Below are 16,875 nucleotides of genomic sequence, written 5' to 3'. Positions count from 1 at the left end.
CTTTGCGTTTAAATCAGCTTTTGCCCTCAGTGCACTTGAGCAGAGTTTCTCAGGAGCTTTGCAGGAAGGTTTCTTGAAGCGTCTTGGAGACGTTGCCACAGTTCTTCTGGATTTAGTCTGTCTCAGTTTGTTCAGTTTTTTCATGTCATTGCAGACAGACTGATGATGATCAGATCTCTGTGTGGAGCACTGGCTGCTGTCAGACAAAAATCTCACTGGATTTTATACAGTCATGGCCAAAAATATCAGCACCCTAAATATGATCAAAGAAGGCTGTGAAAATTAATATGCATCGTTAATCCTTTTGATCTTTTATTTAAAAAATTCACAAAAATCAAACCTTTCATTGGATAATAAGAATTTAAAATGGGGGGAAATATCATTATGAAATAAATGTTTTTCTCTAATACACATTGGCCACAATTAACGGCATCCTTTTATTCAATACTTTTTGAAACCTCCATTTGCCAGTTTAACAGCTCTAAATGTTCTCCTATAATGCCTGATGAGGTTAGAGACACCTGACAAGAGATCAGAGACCATTCCTTCATCCAGAATCACTCCAGACCCTTTAGATTCACAGCTCCATGTTGCTGCTTCTTCTCTTCAGTTCACTCATTTTCTACAGGGTTCAGGTCAGAGGACTGGAATGGCCAGCAGAAGCTTGGTTTTGTGCTCAGTGACCCATTTTGTGTTGTTTTGAGGTTTGTGTTTGGATTATTGTCCGGTTGGAAGATCCAAACATGGCCCATTATAAGATTTCTAACAGAGTCAGTCACTTATTGATTTTTATCTGTTGGTATTTGATAGAATCCATGATGCCATGTGTCTAAACAAGATGTCCAGGACCTCCAGCAGAAATATAGGCCCACAACATCAAAAATACAGCAGTATATTTCATTGTACACATGGGCTACTTTTTATCCCTGTGTTCACCAAACCCATCTTGAGTGTTTGCTGCTAAAAAGCTCATTTTTTAGTTTCATCTGATCATAGAAGCCAGTCCCATTTGAAGTTCCAGTCGTGTCTGATAACTGAATATGCTGGAGTTTGTTTTTGGATGAGCGAGGAGAATTTTTCTTGAAACCCTCCCAAACAACATGTGCTGATGTAGGTGCTGTTTGACAAATTCTTTTAAGGTTTTCTGACCCCGAGACTCAACTATTTTCTGCAGTTCTCCAGCTGTGGTCCTTGGAGAGTCTTTAGCCACTCAAACTCTCCTTCTCACTGTGCATTAGGACGATATAGACACACGTCCTCTTCCAGGCAGTTTCTAACATTTTATGTTGATTGGAAATTCTTAATTATTGCCCTGATGAAGAAATGGGAATTTTCACTGCTCTAGCTCTTTTCTTAAAGCCACTTCACTAATTTGTGAAGCTCAGTTATCTTTTGCTGCACATCAGAAATATATTCTTTGGGTTTTCTCATTGTGATGGATGATTAAGGGAATTTGGGCTTTGTTTTATTTATATTTCTGTGAAACAGGAAGCCATGGCTGGATAATTTCATGTTCATAATCACCCTGGAGTGCTCAAAATTGTGAATATGAATGAGAATATACTTCAGAGATATTTTACTCATAAGAATTCCTAGGGGTGCCAATAATTGTGGCCAACGTATATTTGAGAAAAACATTTATTTCATAATGATATTTACCCCCATTTTAAATTCTTATTATCCAATGAAAGGTTAGATTTTTGTGAATTTTTTTAATAAAAGATCAAAAGGATTAACAATGCAGATTACTTTTCACAGCCTTCTTTGATCATATTTACCAAGGGTGTTTTTTGGCCATGACTGTATATATATATATATATATATATATATACACACACACGTACGTATATAATGTTAATTTCCAGCTTTTCACACTTACAACAGAGGGACTTGTACACAGTTATTGCAAAAGGTGTAAAGATTTTAAACATAGCTTCTAGAGGGCAGTACTAAAAAAAAGATAACAGGTTTACCTGATAGACTGTTTAAAATCTTTAAAAAAAAATGTAGTTAAAAAATCTACAAATCTGACCTGATCAGTCCAGTCCAGAAGAGCACACTGTAACCAGAAAAATCAGTCATTTTTTTATTGCATATAATAGGCAGAGTTTCAAATCTCGGCATCCCCAAAAACAATTAAATTTCCTCCCAATGGCTGTTTTGAAAAGGATGACTTCACACTAGCCTTGGCAGAGGATTTCTTATTTGTTCTGGCCGCATTGAGCTCAAACACGCTGGCGGCGATCTGATGCAGCTGAGCATTCTCTGTGTTCAACTGTACCGGCTGTTGAGGAAGGAGGTGTTCAGAAATGGTCCCCACGGCCCTTTGTTCTCCTGTCAATCTGACATTCATTTAAATATTTATGTGTGCTTGCTGAACTCTTCACCCGTTTGACGACATCGAGGTGCCAGGAGCTGTGCGCAGCACGCTGTACCTTCTGCCTTCCTCTCATTCATGACGCTGTTGTGCTGTTGTTTCTGCTGATTAGTGAGGTTAAAAAGCTCCCATAAATCTCTCTGGCCTTTGCTCTGCTTTATGAGGTTGATGGAGAGGCCAAAATGTTCAAAAGGAACTGCCTTAGAACACATAGATTCCTTCAGAAGGGTGTTCTAAATTTAATGGAGATTGCATAAAGAAATTTATTTAGCAATCTTGGTACAGAACACATTCAATATCAACAAATTTTCTATCTTTTGTTACTTCCTCTTGATATTCAACACACCACACCCAAAAACTGAATCTTTAAATATAGTAGTATATACTGTATCATCAGAGTGCATGTTTAATATTTTAAATATTTTACATTTTGTTATTAGTAACAATTAGTTGGCTATTAACATATCGTACAGGGTATTCCTGAATATTCATAAAGACATTCATCCAAAAGTGTGTGTGTGTGTGTGTGTATATATATATATCAGCATATTTGGTTAGTGAGCTAGAAATCTTAAGTATTTCTTCATTTTAACTTTAAATACAGGTTTAATTAAAAAAAAAAAAATGAAAACAGGAGTTGATTTTTATGACTATTTATTTATTCAAAACAGACTGATCAACATATTAAAAAGAACAAAATATTTAGAAAACAAAAACAGTAAAAAAGGACATTAAAACTGGTTCAAACAATCGCTGCAACACAATGTGTAAAGAATATTATATACATCACAACACAAGGTTTCACAGAATCAGATTCTCTCAGTATTTAACAACTGATGCTGTAAAACATTTTTTTATTTAATATTAACTGTGTGCTTCGTAGGAAAGGCAGTCTCACATTTTTAGGTCTGCACCACTCTAAATAACTGAATAACCGATTCAGGCCTCAGAAGTACATCATGCCATGCAAGTTCACAGCCCATGATGATTAAATACAACTATACAATGAACTAAACAGAGTGCACGTACATTTACAGTGATCCACAATGACAACATTATTTACAAAAGAGATCACAGGCTCAAAATCAGGAAACTCCCGCACACAAGACACTCAGAAACTCAGTCCGGCCTTGAGATTCAGATCATTCCCTTCTCCACTCCCAGCCTGCGGAAAACAGCGAAAACAATAAAAAAGACATTCTGAATCACTCAGCCTGATATGGGTATTAACACAAGTACCTCAAACAAAGGCTAAGGTCTTCAAAAATGGAGGTTTTTTAATATTACTTCTGTGTAATGTTTAATATTTTGTTTTCAGTGATCAATCTCATGTCCCTCTGTTCTAGGCAAATTTTAAAAGGCATTTTTGTGCCCTTTAAGAGCACTATGAGAAGGTCGTTCCAAACAAGATTGAAGGAGTGAAGTATACATACAGTGGACAGAAATAATTTTGCCATATACACTGTTAAAAAGTGATAAGTTGACTTAACTTAAAAAAATCGAGGAAACCCGTTGCCTTAAAATTAAGTACATAATAATTTTTTAAAAAAAAGTTAAGTGAACTTGACAATTCAATTAACTTATTTCTTTAATTATCATTTACTTAAAAATTTTAAGGCAACGGGTTTCCTCGATTTTTTTTAAGTTAAGTCAACTTGTCACTTTTTACAGTGTATCATCACATGCACTCTTAAGAAAAAAGGTACAGCAGTTGTACCTAAGGTGGTACCTTTTCAAAAGGTACTAATATTTTACACTTTAGGTAATAATATGCACCCTTAGGGTAAGGGTAAATAAGGCACAAAGGTGTACTTTTTTTAAAGGGTACCACCCTAGTGACAGCTTTTTCTTCTGGAGGGCCACCTTCCAGCACTAATTAAACACACCTGCACCTGCTAAACGAGGTCTTCAGAATTACTAGAAACTTCCAGGCAGGTGTGTTACAGCTAAAATCTGCAGGAAGGTGGCCCTTCAGAATCAGGACTGGACGTAACATTCCGATGCAAAGCTAAAGTGACAATAACGTACGTCTTTGTGATGGACAAGTGTGTCCAATCCTGCTTGTGGAGTTTAGCTTCAGCCCTAATTAAACACACCTGGGATGGTTCACCCAAAAATGAAAATTCTGTCATAGTTTTCACTTACCCTCACGTCATTGTTTTTTTGCCAGACAGTTTCCGGTCCCCGTTGACTTCCATAGTTTTTCCATTCTGTGGAAGTCAATGGGGTCCAACACCTGCTTGTTAACCCATATTTTTCAACAGAAATTTGCATAGGTTTGGAACAACTGAGGGGGAGCGAATGATAGCATAATTTTCAGTTTCAAGTGAACTATCCCTGTGAAAATCGGACACCCCTGGTGTAGCATGTAACAAATGCACAGTAATGCCCTGCGCCCTTCAAATTGGGTAGGGCCAAGTGAATACTGACTTTCACATGAATGAAGACCACTTACCTTTAGTGGTTAATGGCCTCTACCAGGTATGGCTATGCCAGGGGGCTGAAGACCAGCAGGTCTGGGCTGCACAAACAGTGAAGATTGATTTGAGTTAATTACGATACGCTCTACAGCTTTCAAACATGCAATTATAGGCTAAAAATCAGCATCATCATTCAACTCCCACCTGTTGTGTGCAGCCATTTCGCAGGGATATAAGGGTGGCGTCATTCACAGAAAGCTGGGCTTCTAGTAGGTCTTTGGCATCCCTCAGTCTGCTTTGCTCCTTGAGAAGCTGCTCCAGCTGCTTGTCATGCTTCTGTTGGGCATCCTGCAGTTTTTTGCTGCTCTCCGCAGTCTCTTTCTCCCGGTCCGTTTTGCACTTGTCCAGCTCTGAAGTCAGTCCCGCGTTCTGTACTTCCAGCCGGCTGCTCTGTTTCTGAATGCTGGAGACCTTCGCTCCCACGTTGTCCAGGTAGCTCTGGAACTTGTCCTCCACCTGTCGAGAGAGGCTGGAGCAGTTGGAGCGAATCCTTTCCATCTGTTCTTCCTGTTTCAGACAGGTGAGGTGAAACGTGACCGAGTTGGTGAAGAAGTTGTCGATTTTGGTCAGGAAGGCACTTGTGACCGTCTGGATGCCTTGGAGGGACTCTGCAAAGTCTTCTTTGCATTTCGTGGTGTACACATCAAGCTGGGATTTCAAGTTCATGTTTTCTTGTCTCAGTTGTATCACCTGGCTGTGATGTTCATTTTTATCCTTCACTGCATTGTCCAAGTCGGCTTTAATGTAATTCACCGTTTGGCTGAAGTTACTCTTAAGGATTCCATATAGAACTTTCTGCTGCTCCAGAAGAGTATTTAGAGTTTTGATTTCACCTGAGAAGAGAAAAGACAGCCATGTCACCCAGACAGTCTCTTCGTGAAATTGATTATTCATTGATTCATTGATTGCACTCACCATTCTGATTGTTGTTGCTCGGTGGACATGGGAGTGGAGTATATCGAGTGCTTGGAATCTTTGCTTTACTGGCCTCACAAAGAGACTGTAAAACAGGCAGTCAAAATCAAGCTTGGAATTATTGTTAGGGTTTCAAGATTAATCACACTTCATAATATCAAGACAAATATGAAACTTATCAGTCCTCCTTTGCACACCCTCATGTCGTTGCAAACCTGTATGACTTGCTTTCTTTTGTTGAAGCAAATAGTTATTTAAAAAAAAATGTCTCAAGATTTTTATTTGTCCGTACAATGTCAGATTATTTTGAGCCCCATTAACCAAAACAATGGCAACATCCTTCAAAGTATCTTTTTGTTTGTTCTACAGAAGAAAGTAAGTTATACAGGTTTGGAATGATGTGAGGATGACATACACTGCCGTTCAAGTCTCTTATGCTCATCAAGGCTGTATTTATTTGATCAAAAATACAGAAATATTGTGAAATTATTGCAATTTCTAATATTGGTTTCCTATTTTAATATACTTTAAAATATAATTTATTTCTGTGACGCAGTGCTGAATTTATCAACCAATACTCACACAGCGTCACATGATCCTTTAGAAATCATTCTGATATGCTGATTTATTATTAGTGTTGAAATTGTTGTGCTGTAACTTTTTCCTTTGATTCTTTGATGGATAAAAAAGTTCAAAAGAACAGCATTTATTCAAAATAGAAATCTTTTCTAACAATATAAGTCTTTACTATCACTTTTTATCCATTTAACATCCTTGCTGAATAAAAGTATTAATTTCTTTAAAAAAACAAACAAATTTACTGACCACAATTTTTTGAATAGTAGTGTATGTTGTAAGACAAAATTTCTATTTCTATTTTTATTTATCAAAGAATCCTGAAAAAAGTATCACAGGTCCCAAAAAATATTAAGCAGCGCAACTGTTTCCAACACTGATTATAAATCAGCATATTATGCTGAAAATTGCATAATGATGCTGAAAATTCAGCTTTGATCTCATACTTTAAAGTATTTATTTCTATTAAAGTAGAAAACTGTTATTTTAAATTGCACCTTTTCAAAAGGTACATGTTTGTACCTAAAAGTCCATTTTGATACCTTAAAGATCCATATTAGTACTTAAAGTGTACATATTTGAACTTAATAGGTACAAAAGTGTACCTTTTGAAAAGGTACCGTCCCAGTGACAGCTTTTGTACCTTTATTTCTGAGAGTGTACTGAGAGTTAGTAGACATGTAGTTGCAAATTAATGAGAATTAGTTGACATGTGTAGTTAGTAGAATGTCTAAAGTGGACTATCGAAATAAAGTGTAACCTAAAAATCTTACTGATCCCCAAACGTTTGAATGGCACTCTACTAGCAAATGAAAGACTTACAAGTGATTTCTGCAAGTTGCTGCTCTTGAGCGTTGTTGCGTTCAAGTCATTTTTCAGCTTTGCTATCTCTTTATCCGCCGCCTCCTTCTCTCCAGTCTTTGCTTTGAGGGCACCGGTGAGGTCAGCTTTGTCTTTTCTGAGTTTGGTGTTGTCTGAGGAGAGCTTGTTGAAGGCCAGCTCCAGCTCTTCCACTCTCTTCTCCTCGGCCGTCTTCTCCGGCTGGCCGTACACGAGGAAGAGCACCAAACTGGCGATGATGAGGGACTGGATCAGAGACGAGAAGAAGAAGACGATCCTCATGTAGTAGCCGCAGCTTTTCCCCTTCTTCGCCTTGTGGATCTGTTTCGTCTCCAGTCCGAGAGTGGCCCGGGAGTAGCTGCTGTTGTACATGTCTGAGGTCTGGTTGTGGGAATGAGACAGACCTTCGGACGGTTGTGATACTAGAGGTTTGTTATGAAAAACAATGGTCAGAGGTTACTCTTGTGGACAGTGACGTGTAAACTCTTCTGCCAGGACTCGGGGCGGGAGCTGTGTTTATAAGACACACTTCCCATGCCGTGACTCTTTCCGGACCCTCCCCAGGAAAGCTCCAGAGGTTAGCGGTACTTCACGCTGAACCTACGGAGATCTCCATAGAGGGCCGGAGCTCCTCCCTTACTTTCCCTCATAAATCACACCAAACCCTGTCAAGGAATGCAGACCACCGTCAAACATCTAGATAACACTTATATCAATATCTCACTGTGGGATTTGTCTTTAGCTGTTCTTGGCATCCACATTGGTATTTCTCAATTTGAGTTAATGAACTTAATATCAGCTGTCATTTTGGAATCACCCACTTTGGCCAAGAAAAACAATGTTCCTGCAAAGGACAAATGATGGTCCTTCCATCTCTTCCTGGATCAGATACAATAACACATATGATCAAAACAAGCCACCTGAAACCGTTTCCTGCAGAGCCGCATCGGTGGAGTCAACAATAGTGACCCGTCATCCTCCTCGCAGGACGAATAACAAACTCTCCCAGAAGTCCAGGAGGCGGCAGCACGTTTGATCCTGGGCTGGCGATGACGCTCGCAGCTGACAGTCGTGTCTGGGAGAGTGTGAAGAGGGGACGTAAAGTAATTCAGGGCTTTTCCTGCAGGCCATTGTCTCCTTGCCAATCCATCCTCAGCGGAAAGTCATTTGCAGAGGGTTTTTGAAAGTTCTCACAAAATTCCCTTACAGAACGCAAATGAGCTTTAAGACAAAAACAGGAAGCTGATTCTGCAAAAGACAGAAGAGCTGTGGTCATTATAGGGCATCAGAGTCTGAGCTCAACATCTAGCCATTACTCCAAGATTTTTGGTTCTATCAAATATTCAAGAGACAGTTCACCTAAAAATGAAAATTGCCATCATTTATGCACCCTCAAGTCGTTCCAAACCTGTATGAGTTTCTTTCTTCTGCTGAACACGAAAGAAGATGTTTTAAAGATTGTTGTTAACCAAACAGTTGCTGGTTCCCATTGACTTCCATAGTATTTTTTCCCAATACTAGCAGGGTACAAACATTCTTCAAAAAAAATATTTAGGTTTGGAAGGATTTGAGGGTGAGTGAATGATGACAGTATTTTAATTTCAAGCTAAATTTACTCACTGTCATGTCAGTCGTCTCTGGAAAACAAAAGTTGAGCATTAAAGCCAAACAGTAAATCACATATTAGTATGTATTCACTCTTAAAAATAAAAGTTTTTTTTTTTGGCATTTATGGTTACAAGAATGTTTAACATCCATGGAAAATTTCCATTCCACAGAACGTCCCTTAGATTATTCAAATGTTCGTCACACTCAGAAAAAAAAAGTTTATTTATTTATTTTTTAAAGAGCTGTGCACTGGGGATACTTTAGGGAACCAAAAATGATTCTTCTATGGCATCACAAATGGAATCCTTATTTTTAAGAGACCTTTTCTAAGAATTTAGCATCTTGATTTAGGTTTTCCTCCATCTTTGTTTACAGCTTGGAACTAAATTCTTCCTAGAACTAAGGAGGTTGCAGGGTGAAAAAGGTTAATGATTATTAACACAATAAAGGAGAAAAAATGTGACCTGAAAGCTCTTCCGACTATTATCTGTGAACCTTTGTGCCGCTCAACAGCAGGATACAGCGTCACTGATTCATACGAGTTCAGTTTACAAGAATCAAAACAAAGCTAATTCTTCTTTAAAAACACAAACAATTCTAGTCAATAATCCCACAAGTAAATTCCCCAATGTAATCAACATTATTCATAATGAAGACTAATGACTTTTTTTTGTTGTTCAGCTGTACTCTTGTGCCCTCTTGTGGACACAACTGCATTGCTGCTTTAATTTTTCTATGAAGAGTTTTGTTTTGCATATATAAAAGGTATACAGTATCTTACATCTTCTTCACCAAAACAAAAAAAATTCCCCTAGTTCTAAATGCATCAGTACATGCTGTTTATAATGCACTTTTTTTTTCAAACCCTTTCTCCAAATGTAAAATTACTTACTGGATATACATTTAGTACAGTATATAATAATGCAGTGTAGCACACATCCATACAAAATCTTGTGGAATAATCTGAAATATATATAAATATATTAACCAATAATATCATAGATTGCTTTTCACTATCCAGTCAAAATTAGTTCCCACTAATTTTTTTTTTTAACTTAAAAATGTCTTCCGTTCAAATGCCTTAATATGGCTGTCTTCTAAAACAATCTGTCCACAGCTACACTGTTTCTCTACCATGTTTTTTGGTTTGTATGTAAGGCACCCATGTAGCAAATGAGTCCCACAGAGCATTTATGTTTCATTTATTCGACAGGAACAAACAAACAGTATTTATCAGCTGCTGTCTAGATGAAACCATTAGCGCATTAAAAATCCAGTCAATGGATCTCTATGGCCATCACATAACAAGCGGACGTTTGAGAGGTGTATCATGTATCCCTTCACACGACGTTGATAGCTGACATTCTCAAAACTAATTGGTTAGCTTTAATCGACTGGGCAACAACAGGGTCTTGAGCTAGTGTGGTTATGTCTGCTGTGCTAAATTAAGACACTGAAGTTGAGGAATAAAAGAGGCATTTCCAGTACAGAAAGAGCAGACAAGCCCACATACACGCAGTTATTCACAGGTCACTCCATTTTGGAGTTGATCAGTCTGTGGTTATGCATCCAGGAGATGTGAGTGTCACACCGTGGCTTCGTTCTCTGGCGCCTCGTCGTCCTCCAGCAGACTGTAGGACGCGTGGCTCTGGAAGGGTCTCTGCAGCGGGTGGCACAGCAGTTTGGCCATGCAGTTGTGCAGCTCGATAGCAGGACCACACAGTGACACCTCAAAGCGATAACACATTCCCTTAGAGTCCAGCTCACTGAAGGAAGCGTACACGTCCTGACAACACACACAAACATTCAGTATCCTCTTTATAAAAACTGAAACGTATAACTTGAGGGAATCATAGGACGCTCAAACCTTCCAGCTAGTGTCTTCGGTCTGTTCTTCAGTGCCGTTATGAAGATAAACAACATCAAAGAAAAAATATGGAGACTGCAGCATTTTCTGGAAAAAAAGAGAAGAGAATATTAGGAACATGCAGGATTACTCATTTAATGAAGATACTGTTATTTTAAGTATCACTGAGATACTATTATAGTGTTAGTTATTATTTTAGATTTTATTTGTATATTTTATGATTTAATGTTAATGAATTTTAGTTTAAATTTTAATGTTTAGTTTAAGTTTAATATTGCTTTTGTGATTTTTACTAGTTTTTAAATATGTCTGTATAGTTTTTATTATTATTATTATTTTTTTTTCAGTTTTAATCATTTTAGTACATCAAATTGAACAAAGAAAATGGGAAATTTTGCCTTGGAAACTAGTTGAAATAAAATAGGTTTGAATTTTATTTTATTGTATTTTATTTTATTTTCAGTTAACATTTATTTTATTTCAAGCAATGAGCACGTTTATATATATATATTATTTTTTGTTAACGTTAATAACCCTGTTTTGGATCAAATTTCTAAAGGATTACTTTTCTTTAAAGCTGAAAGAATTTTCATTTTGATTTCATTTGGCTTTGAAAAACATTATACTGTACTGTTATAAATAAAAATTCTGTTTAAATTCAGTGACTTCCTAAATTTGATTCCTCAACCATGAATTAAAAATTAATTTAAGTGGGTAAACACATCTTAATGTTTATATCAAAACATTTTTTTTTTTTTTTTTACAAATTATTAATTTATATATCTCAATTTTTTTTGTACCATATGACATTTTACATCCTGAAACTGGCTTAAAGACAGTCATGGTGGTTTTTAGGGGTCCTAAAATCACTTCGTGTTTTGTTTTATTTTCTGTTATTTCTGCACATTGTTGGCTGCACCACATTGATTTGGTGGACAAAAGGTAAGGTCACATTTACTGTTGTTCTGCAAACTTTCACAGATAAAATCCAGTAATTTCAACAGGAATCCAAGCAAAGGGCAATTTTGCATGAAATATCTCCCCACAGATTTTGAAATCACTGTAAGTATGAATTATAATTTAAAGTGGCAATCATAGAGTTGTTGTCATAGACCCATAATTGTGTAGTAATGTGTCAAACAAACTCACTTTGGCAGCATCAGAAGGGTTGAACTGAAGCATGCCAGCATGCCGGCTGAAGACGAGGAGAGTCCGGACTACGAAAGGAGGCGGGATGGTCTGAATGTTCTCCATCTGAGGAAGTTCAATTTTCTGCAAACTACAAGAGAAGGAAATCATACAACGGAACAGAGGAATTTGAATTTATAGCAGTCCAATTATCAAACACAGAAGACAAAAACTGCTCACATGACATTGAGGAGATCTTCCAGATCTACAGGTAAGAGTTAAGAAATTATCAGTGTGATGATGAATTATCAATGTTTATCTGGACCGACCTGATTCCACAAGCACATAAAATGAGCCTAGCTCTCTAAATAAGGATACTGAAGGACTCGCAGACATTGGTATCCAGGTCGTACAGACAGCTGCAGAGCTCTCGCGGGTCAGACGTGAATCCTGATAACTGTGTGTGAAAGAGATTACATGAATGTCACGCAGTGTAACATGATATACTTCAATCAAAACCACTGAGTCCTGGATATGTTATTTGAATAAAGGACAGATAAGAGTGTCCTCAATAAAGAAAATTAAAAATCATTTAAAAATGTGCCAGGTTCTGAAAAATATACTCTTTATATTCATGTGGTTTTGAAATACATTTATACATTTTCAACAGAAGGTTAAATTGAAATAAAATATAGGCCTAAATATTAAATGAAGTTAACATGTTAGTTAACATGAACTAAGAGTGAACAATACTTCTACAGCATTTATTAATATTAATGTTAATTTCAGCATTTACTAATGCATTATTAAAATATCAAGTTGTGTTTGTTAACATTAGTTAATGCACTGTGCTGAGCTAACAATAAACAACTGTATTTTTATTAACTAACGTTAACAAAGATGAATAAATAGTGTAATAAATGTATTGATAATTGTTTGTTCATGTTAGTTAATACATTAACTAATGTTAACAAATGACACCTTATTGTAAAGTGTTACCAAAAAATAAACCAATGAATATATTAGAAATGTTGCCTAGGTAACTGACTGAAATAAAGTCTAAGTACTAAAATGACTAAAACCAAAACTGAAATAAAAATAAAGAGAGAAATATTAACCAAAAACATAAATAAATAAAAGCGCATGACAAAATTACTAAAACTTTAACAAAATTCAAATGAAAAGTGCAAATATAAAAATTGAAAATATTAGTAAATGTTGTAATAGTAAATAAATATTAAGTACATGCAAGCATCTTAATTATTTAAGTTTTAATATAAATTTTTCAAGGTAAACATGATAATTATTGTTGTTTTTGGGAAGTTGCACCACATGACATTTTACAACGTGATAAAATGCCTCATAAAAATGATATTTTAAGAGACTTTATGCACAGTCATGAGTGTCCTCATGTTTTGCAAATATTTGTAAGCAATGAACAGTGTTATTGTTATTTTCATATAACTGAACCTAAAACTATTAAAATTAGTTTTCAGCAATTGAAATAATGCTGAAATATATGAAAAATATGAATTAATATTACATGAAAATCAAAAACATTGCATTGGCATCTAACTGAAATAAGTTGAACTACTAAAATTATTAAAAACGAATTAAATTAACCTATATACGAATACAAAAAAAAACAACAAAAGAAAATGAAAATTAGAAAAGCACATAAAATTAATAAACAAACTAAAGTTATAAAATCTAAATATAAAAGCAAATGTTAAAAAAATATTTTAGTGAAAATTAATAATTTGGAATATTTTAATATTTCTGATCCTTGACCCATTTGTCAGCTACTCAAAGACAGAGTAATTCAATTATAGTGAGTTTTAATCAAAATGACAGTGTAGTTGGACCTGCGGTTTTGTCCACTCACCCACATGGCGTCATCATTCACCACCACCAGAGCAAACTCATGCCTTTTATCAATCTTGTGCTTGGTTCTCACAAACATCTCAATCATTTTCTGTGAAATATTCAAGGCGTTGTCTTGGATCTGAAAATGCAAATCATTTACAAAAAATGTATTTAAAATGCCTTTTCTTTCTTTAAAATGTCTTTTCTAAAAGAATATGACTAACCAAAGGAATCAATTTACTGTCATAATAGTATAATAACCCAGGTTGTAACTATCAAGTAAAAAGTATAAATATTTTTCATATTTTCCATGCACAGTGAATAATTGTATATGGAAATAATAACAATACTAAGTAACATTGGGTGTAACCATCAAGTAAAATTATATATTTTTATTTTTAATAATTTTTTAAGTTTTAAAATGTAATTTTCAAGATACAATTATTATTATTTTCTGTCAAACATTTAAGGTATTCATCTTGGATCTAAAAATGCAAATCATTTACGAAACACTGATATGAAATAAATTTGTCTTTCCTAATTGAATATGATAAACCAACCGTTTAATTTAAAACCTGTAAAATTACCCATTAAATGACTCCAGTTTCTGTAGAGACATCTCCTCAGAAAGGTCCAAACAGATGATCTGTTAAAAAAAAAAAAAGAAAAGATATTGCAAGACAATTTCACTGACAAAAGTGTTTTCAGATCCTGAAGTTGTGTTTATTGACAGACGCACCACTTTCTCGGGGCAGTTGACTCGTGGCGCCCGCAGGTGTAACTCGGCTAATGGGGGGATCTGGGTGCTGATGGCCACCTGAGGGGGTTTGGGTCGTTCCTTCACTGTGGAAGCCATCACAGGCAGGCTGGCGGTGCAGCTTCCCGTGGCAGTAACAGGTACAGGTGCAGCTGCAGCGGAGGCAGAAGTCGGAGGGCTGTCGGAGCTGGCCGCCTCTCCCTCTCCTTCCACACGGCTGCCCACAGCCGGCTGCGGTGGGGACGCCAGGCTGTTGTTCAGGCTCCCGGTGCTGCTGCGCCGGTCCTCCGCACCCTCCGGATTGGACCGGGTCCTGGGTCTCAGCTCCACCATCCGCTCCTCTCCATCTGCTTGACCGGGTTCAGGGGTCTCCATTACAACCTATCAGCATCAGAATGCCACATAAATCACACAAATAATGAAGAATAACAATAGAAACCAATTTGCACTGAATATTTTAATGGTGATTGAATAAGGAGGAAATAAAAGCAAACAATAAATACACTCGCAAGCAGCAGCAAAAATTACAATATAGGTCTTATTTGAAAAATCTAAACCTAAATGTGACCCTGGACCACAAAACCAGTCATTAAGCAGCACAGGTATATTTGTAGCAATAGCCAACAATACATTGTATGGGTCAAAATTATCGACTTTTCTTTTATGCCAAAAATCTTTAGGATATTATGTAAAGATCATGTTCCATGAAGACATTTTGTAAATATATAAAAACGTAATTTTTGATTAGTAATATGCATTGCTAAGAACTTCATTTGGACAACTTTAAAGGCGATTTTCTCAATATTTTTTTTTTTTTTTTTTTTGGCATCCTCAGATTCCAGATTTTCAAATAATTTTATTTCAGCACAATAATAATTTCCTATCCTAACAAACCATACATCAATGGGAAGCTTATTTATTCAGTTTGAGAAGATGTATAAATCTCAATTTAAAAAAAATTGACCCTTATGACTGGTTTTGTGGTCCAGGGTCACAAATTAGCTTTTAAAAATACATTTTGAAGTATTTGTTTGTATGAAGCAAAAGCAGAACATTAACAGTCGTGATTTCTCAAGAACGTAACGTCAAGAAACTTGTACAGGCAGCGCAGGTAGAATAGCGAAATATCGTATAAAAATAACTTACCAAACATGCAACAGAAGATGTTTAGTGAGGTAAAATGATGTAAATTTGATTTCACAATATTATTCTCCAGCACTTCCTCATTCGCTTCTGTGTCGGTGTCTTTCAGAGTCAAATACTGAAGAGTGTTTCTGATCAAGAGCGCCTCTGGCGGACTGGAGAGTTACTGCGGCTGCAGCGCTGCAGACGAGCAGGTCAACAACAAAACAAAAACTAAATTAAATAGAAAACAAGTCAGAGAGTCAGATGGTAATATATAAACATCTGGTTTCATCAACTGAAAGTCTGAATTACAAATCATACTGTAAATTTTTTTTTGTGCAATTTTAGCCTATAAAAGACTGTAAAAATGCAACAGTAAAAACCTTTTAATTGCTTAATGATACGTTCCCTTACTATATATGGTGAAAAACTGTTATAGATCTAACCATAGATTTAATGCTTTACAATAAAATACTGTTAAACAGTAGCCTAAGTCATTTGTCATCATAAAAGGTGAAAAACCATATCCTACAATTCTTTGTGACATTTGCACATTTGATAGTATTTTGTTTAAATGATTGTGTTAATAGTTGCTATAGTGTATACATATATATATATATATATATATATATATATATATATATATATATATAGTAGTTGGATATATTTTTAATATATATTTGTAAATTGCAGTTTGAAATGTAAAATTAACAGTGTGTTTTGTAAATATGCACATTTCTGTAAAAACATGTAATTTAATTTAACATTTAAATTAAAAATTTTAATAAATAAACACAATAATAATCCCTGAGCTGTGCGGGTTGTATCTAATAACTGTTTCATTTATACACAGTAAAAAGTGATAAGTTGACTTAACTTAAAAAAATTGAGGAAACCTGTTGCCTTAAAATTTTTAAGTAAATGATAATTAAAAAAAAAAAAAGTTAAGTGAACTTGACAATTCACTTAATATTTACTTAATAATTTTAAGGCAACAGGTTTCCTCAATTTTTTAAAGTTAAGTCAATTTATCACTTTTTACAGTGTGTACACATTCTCCAGAGTTTGATACAGTATATTTAGTCTTTTTAAAGAATATTTCCTAAAGCCATGTCACCAAAATAGAAGCACTGCAGTAATGATCATTCAAATCAGAGGATTTATAAATAATTGATTTATAAACAGTGAGATTAATCAAACAACATCTTACAGAGATAGAGTCCAAAATAATCCAAACAGGAAAAGATCTGAGAAGACAGTGGGTGGAGACGACAATCTAGAGACGTGTTTAGCAGAGAGCAGGTTTAGCAGTGAAGTGGAGAAGAGCAGTGTTTGA

The 16,875-nt window shown here is 35.7% G+C and overlaps 2 protein-coding genes across 2 annotated transcripts; both read right to left on the bottom strand.

Moving 5' to 3' along the window:
• Nucleotides 1-3,014: 3,014 nt before the first annotated feature.
• plvapb (plasmalemma vesicle associated protein b) lies at nt 3,015-7,693 on the bottom strand. The gene is made up of 5 exons (XM_058791479.1): nt 7,171-7,693; nt 5,773-5,857; nt 5,002-5,690; nt 4,833-4,898; nt 3,015-3,542 (listed from the first exon to the last, which is right to left on the bottom strand). Exons 1-4 carry the CDS (start codon nt 7,558-7,560, stop codon nt 4,842-4,844), a joined length of 1,221 nt encoding a protein of 406 aa, XP_058647462.1. The 5' UTR covers nt 7,561-7,693; the 3' UTR covers nt 3,015-3,542; nt 4,833-4,841.
• A 998-nt stretch (nt 7,694-8,691) lies between these two features.
• On the bottom strand, nt 8,692-16,860 carry babam1 (BRISC and BRCA1 A complex member 1). The gene is made up of 11 exons (XM_058791484.1): nt 16,750-16,860; nt 15,561-15,770; nt 14,397-14,795; nt 14,245-14,303; nt 14,169; nt 13,677-13,796; nt 12,170-12,248; nt 12,032-12,056; nt 11,813-11,942; nt 10,664-10,750; nt 8,692-10,582 (listed from the first exon to the last, which is right to left on the bottom strand). The coding sequence occupies exons 3-11, from the start codon at nt 14,787-14,789 to the stop codon at nt 10,382-10,384; spliced, it is 1,095 nt and encodes a 364-aa protein (XP_058647467.1). The 5' UTR covers nt 14,790-14,795; nt 15,561-15,770; nt 16,750-16,860; the 3' UTR covers nt 8,692-10,381.
• Nucleotides 16,861-16,875: the final 15 nt, after the last annotated feature.

The sequence above is a fragment of the Onychostoma macrolepis genome, chromosome 11 (genome assembly GCF_012432095.1).
Source record: "Onychostoma macrolepis isolate SWU-2019 chromosome 11, ASM1243209v1, whole genome shotgun sequence".
Taxonomy (NCBI): Eukaryota; Metazoa; Chordata; class Actinopteri; order Cypriniformes; family Cyprinidae; genus Onychostoma; species Onychostoma macrolepis.
Note: the sequence above shows the minus strand (reverse complement) of the source record. Positions and strands in the feature narration are given on the sequence as shown.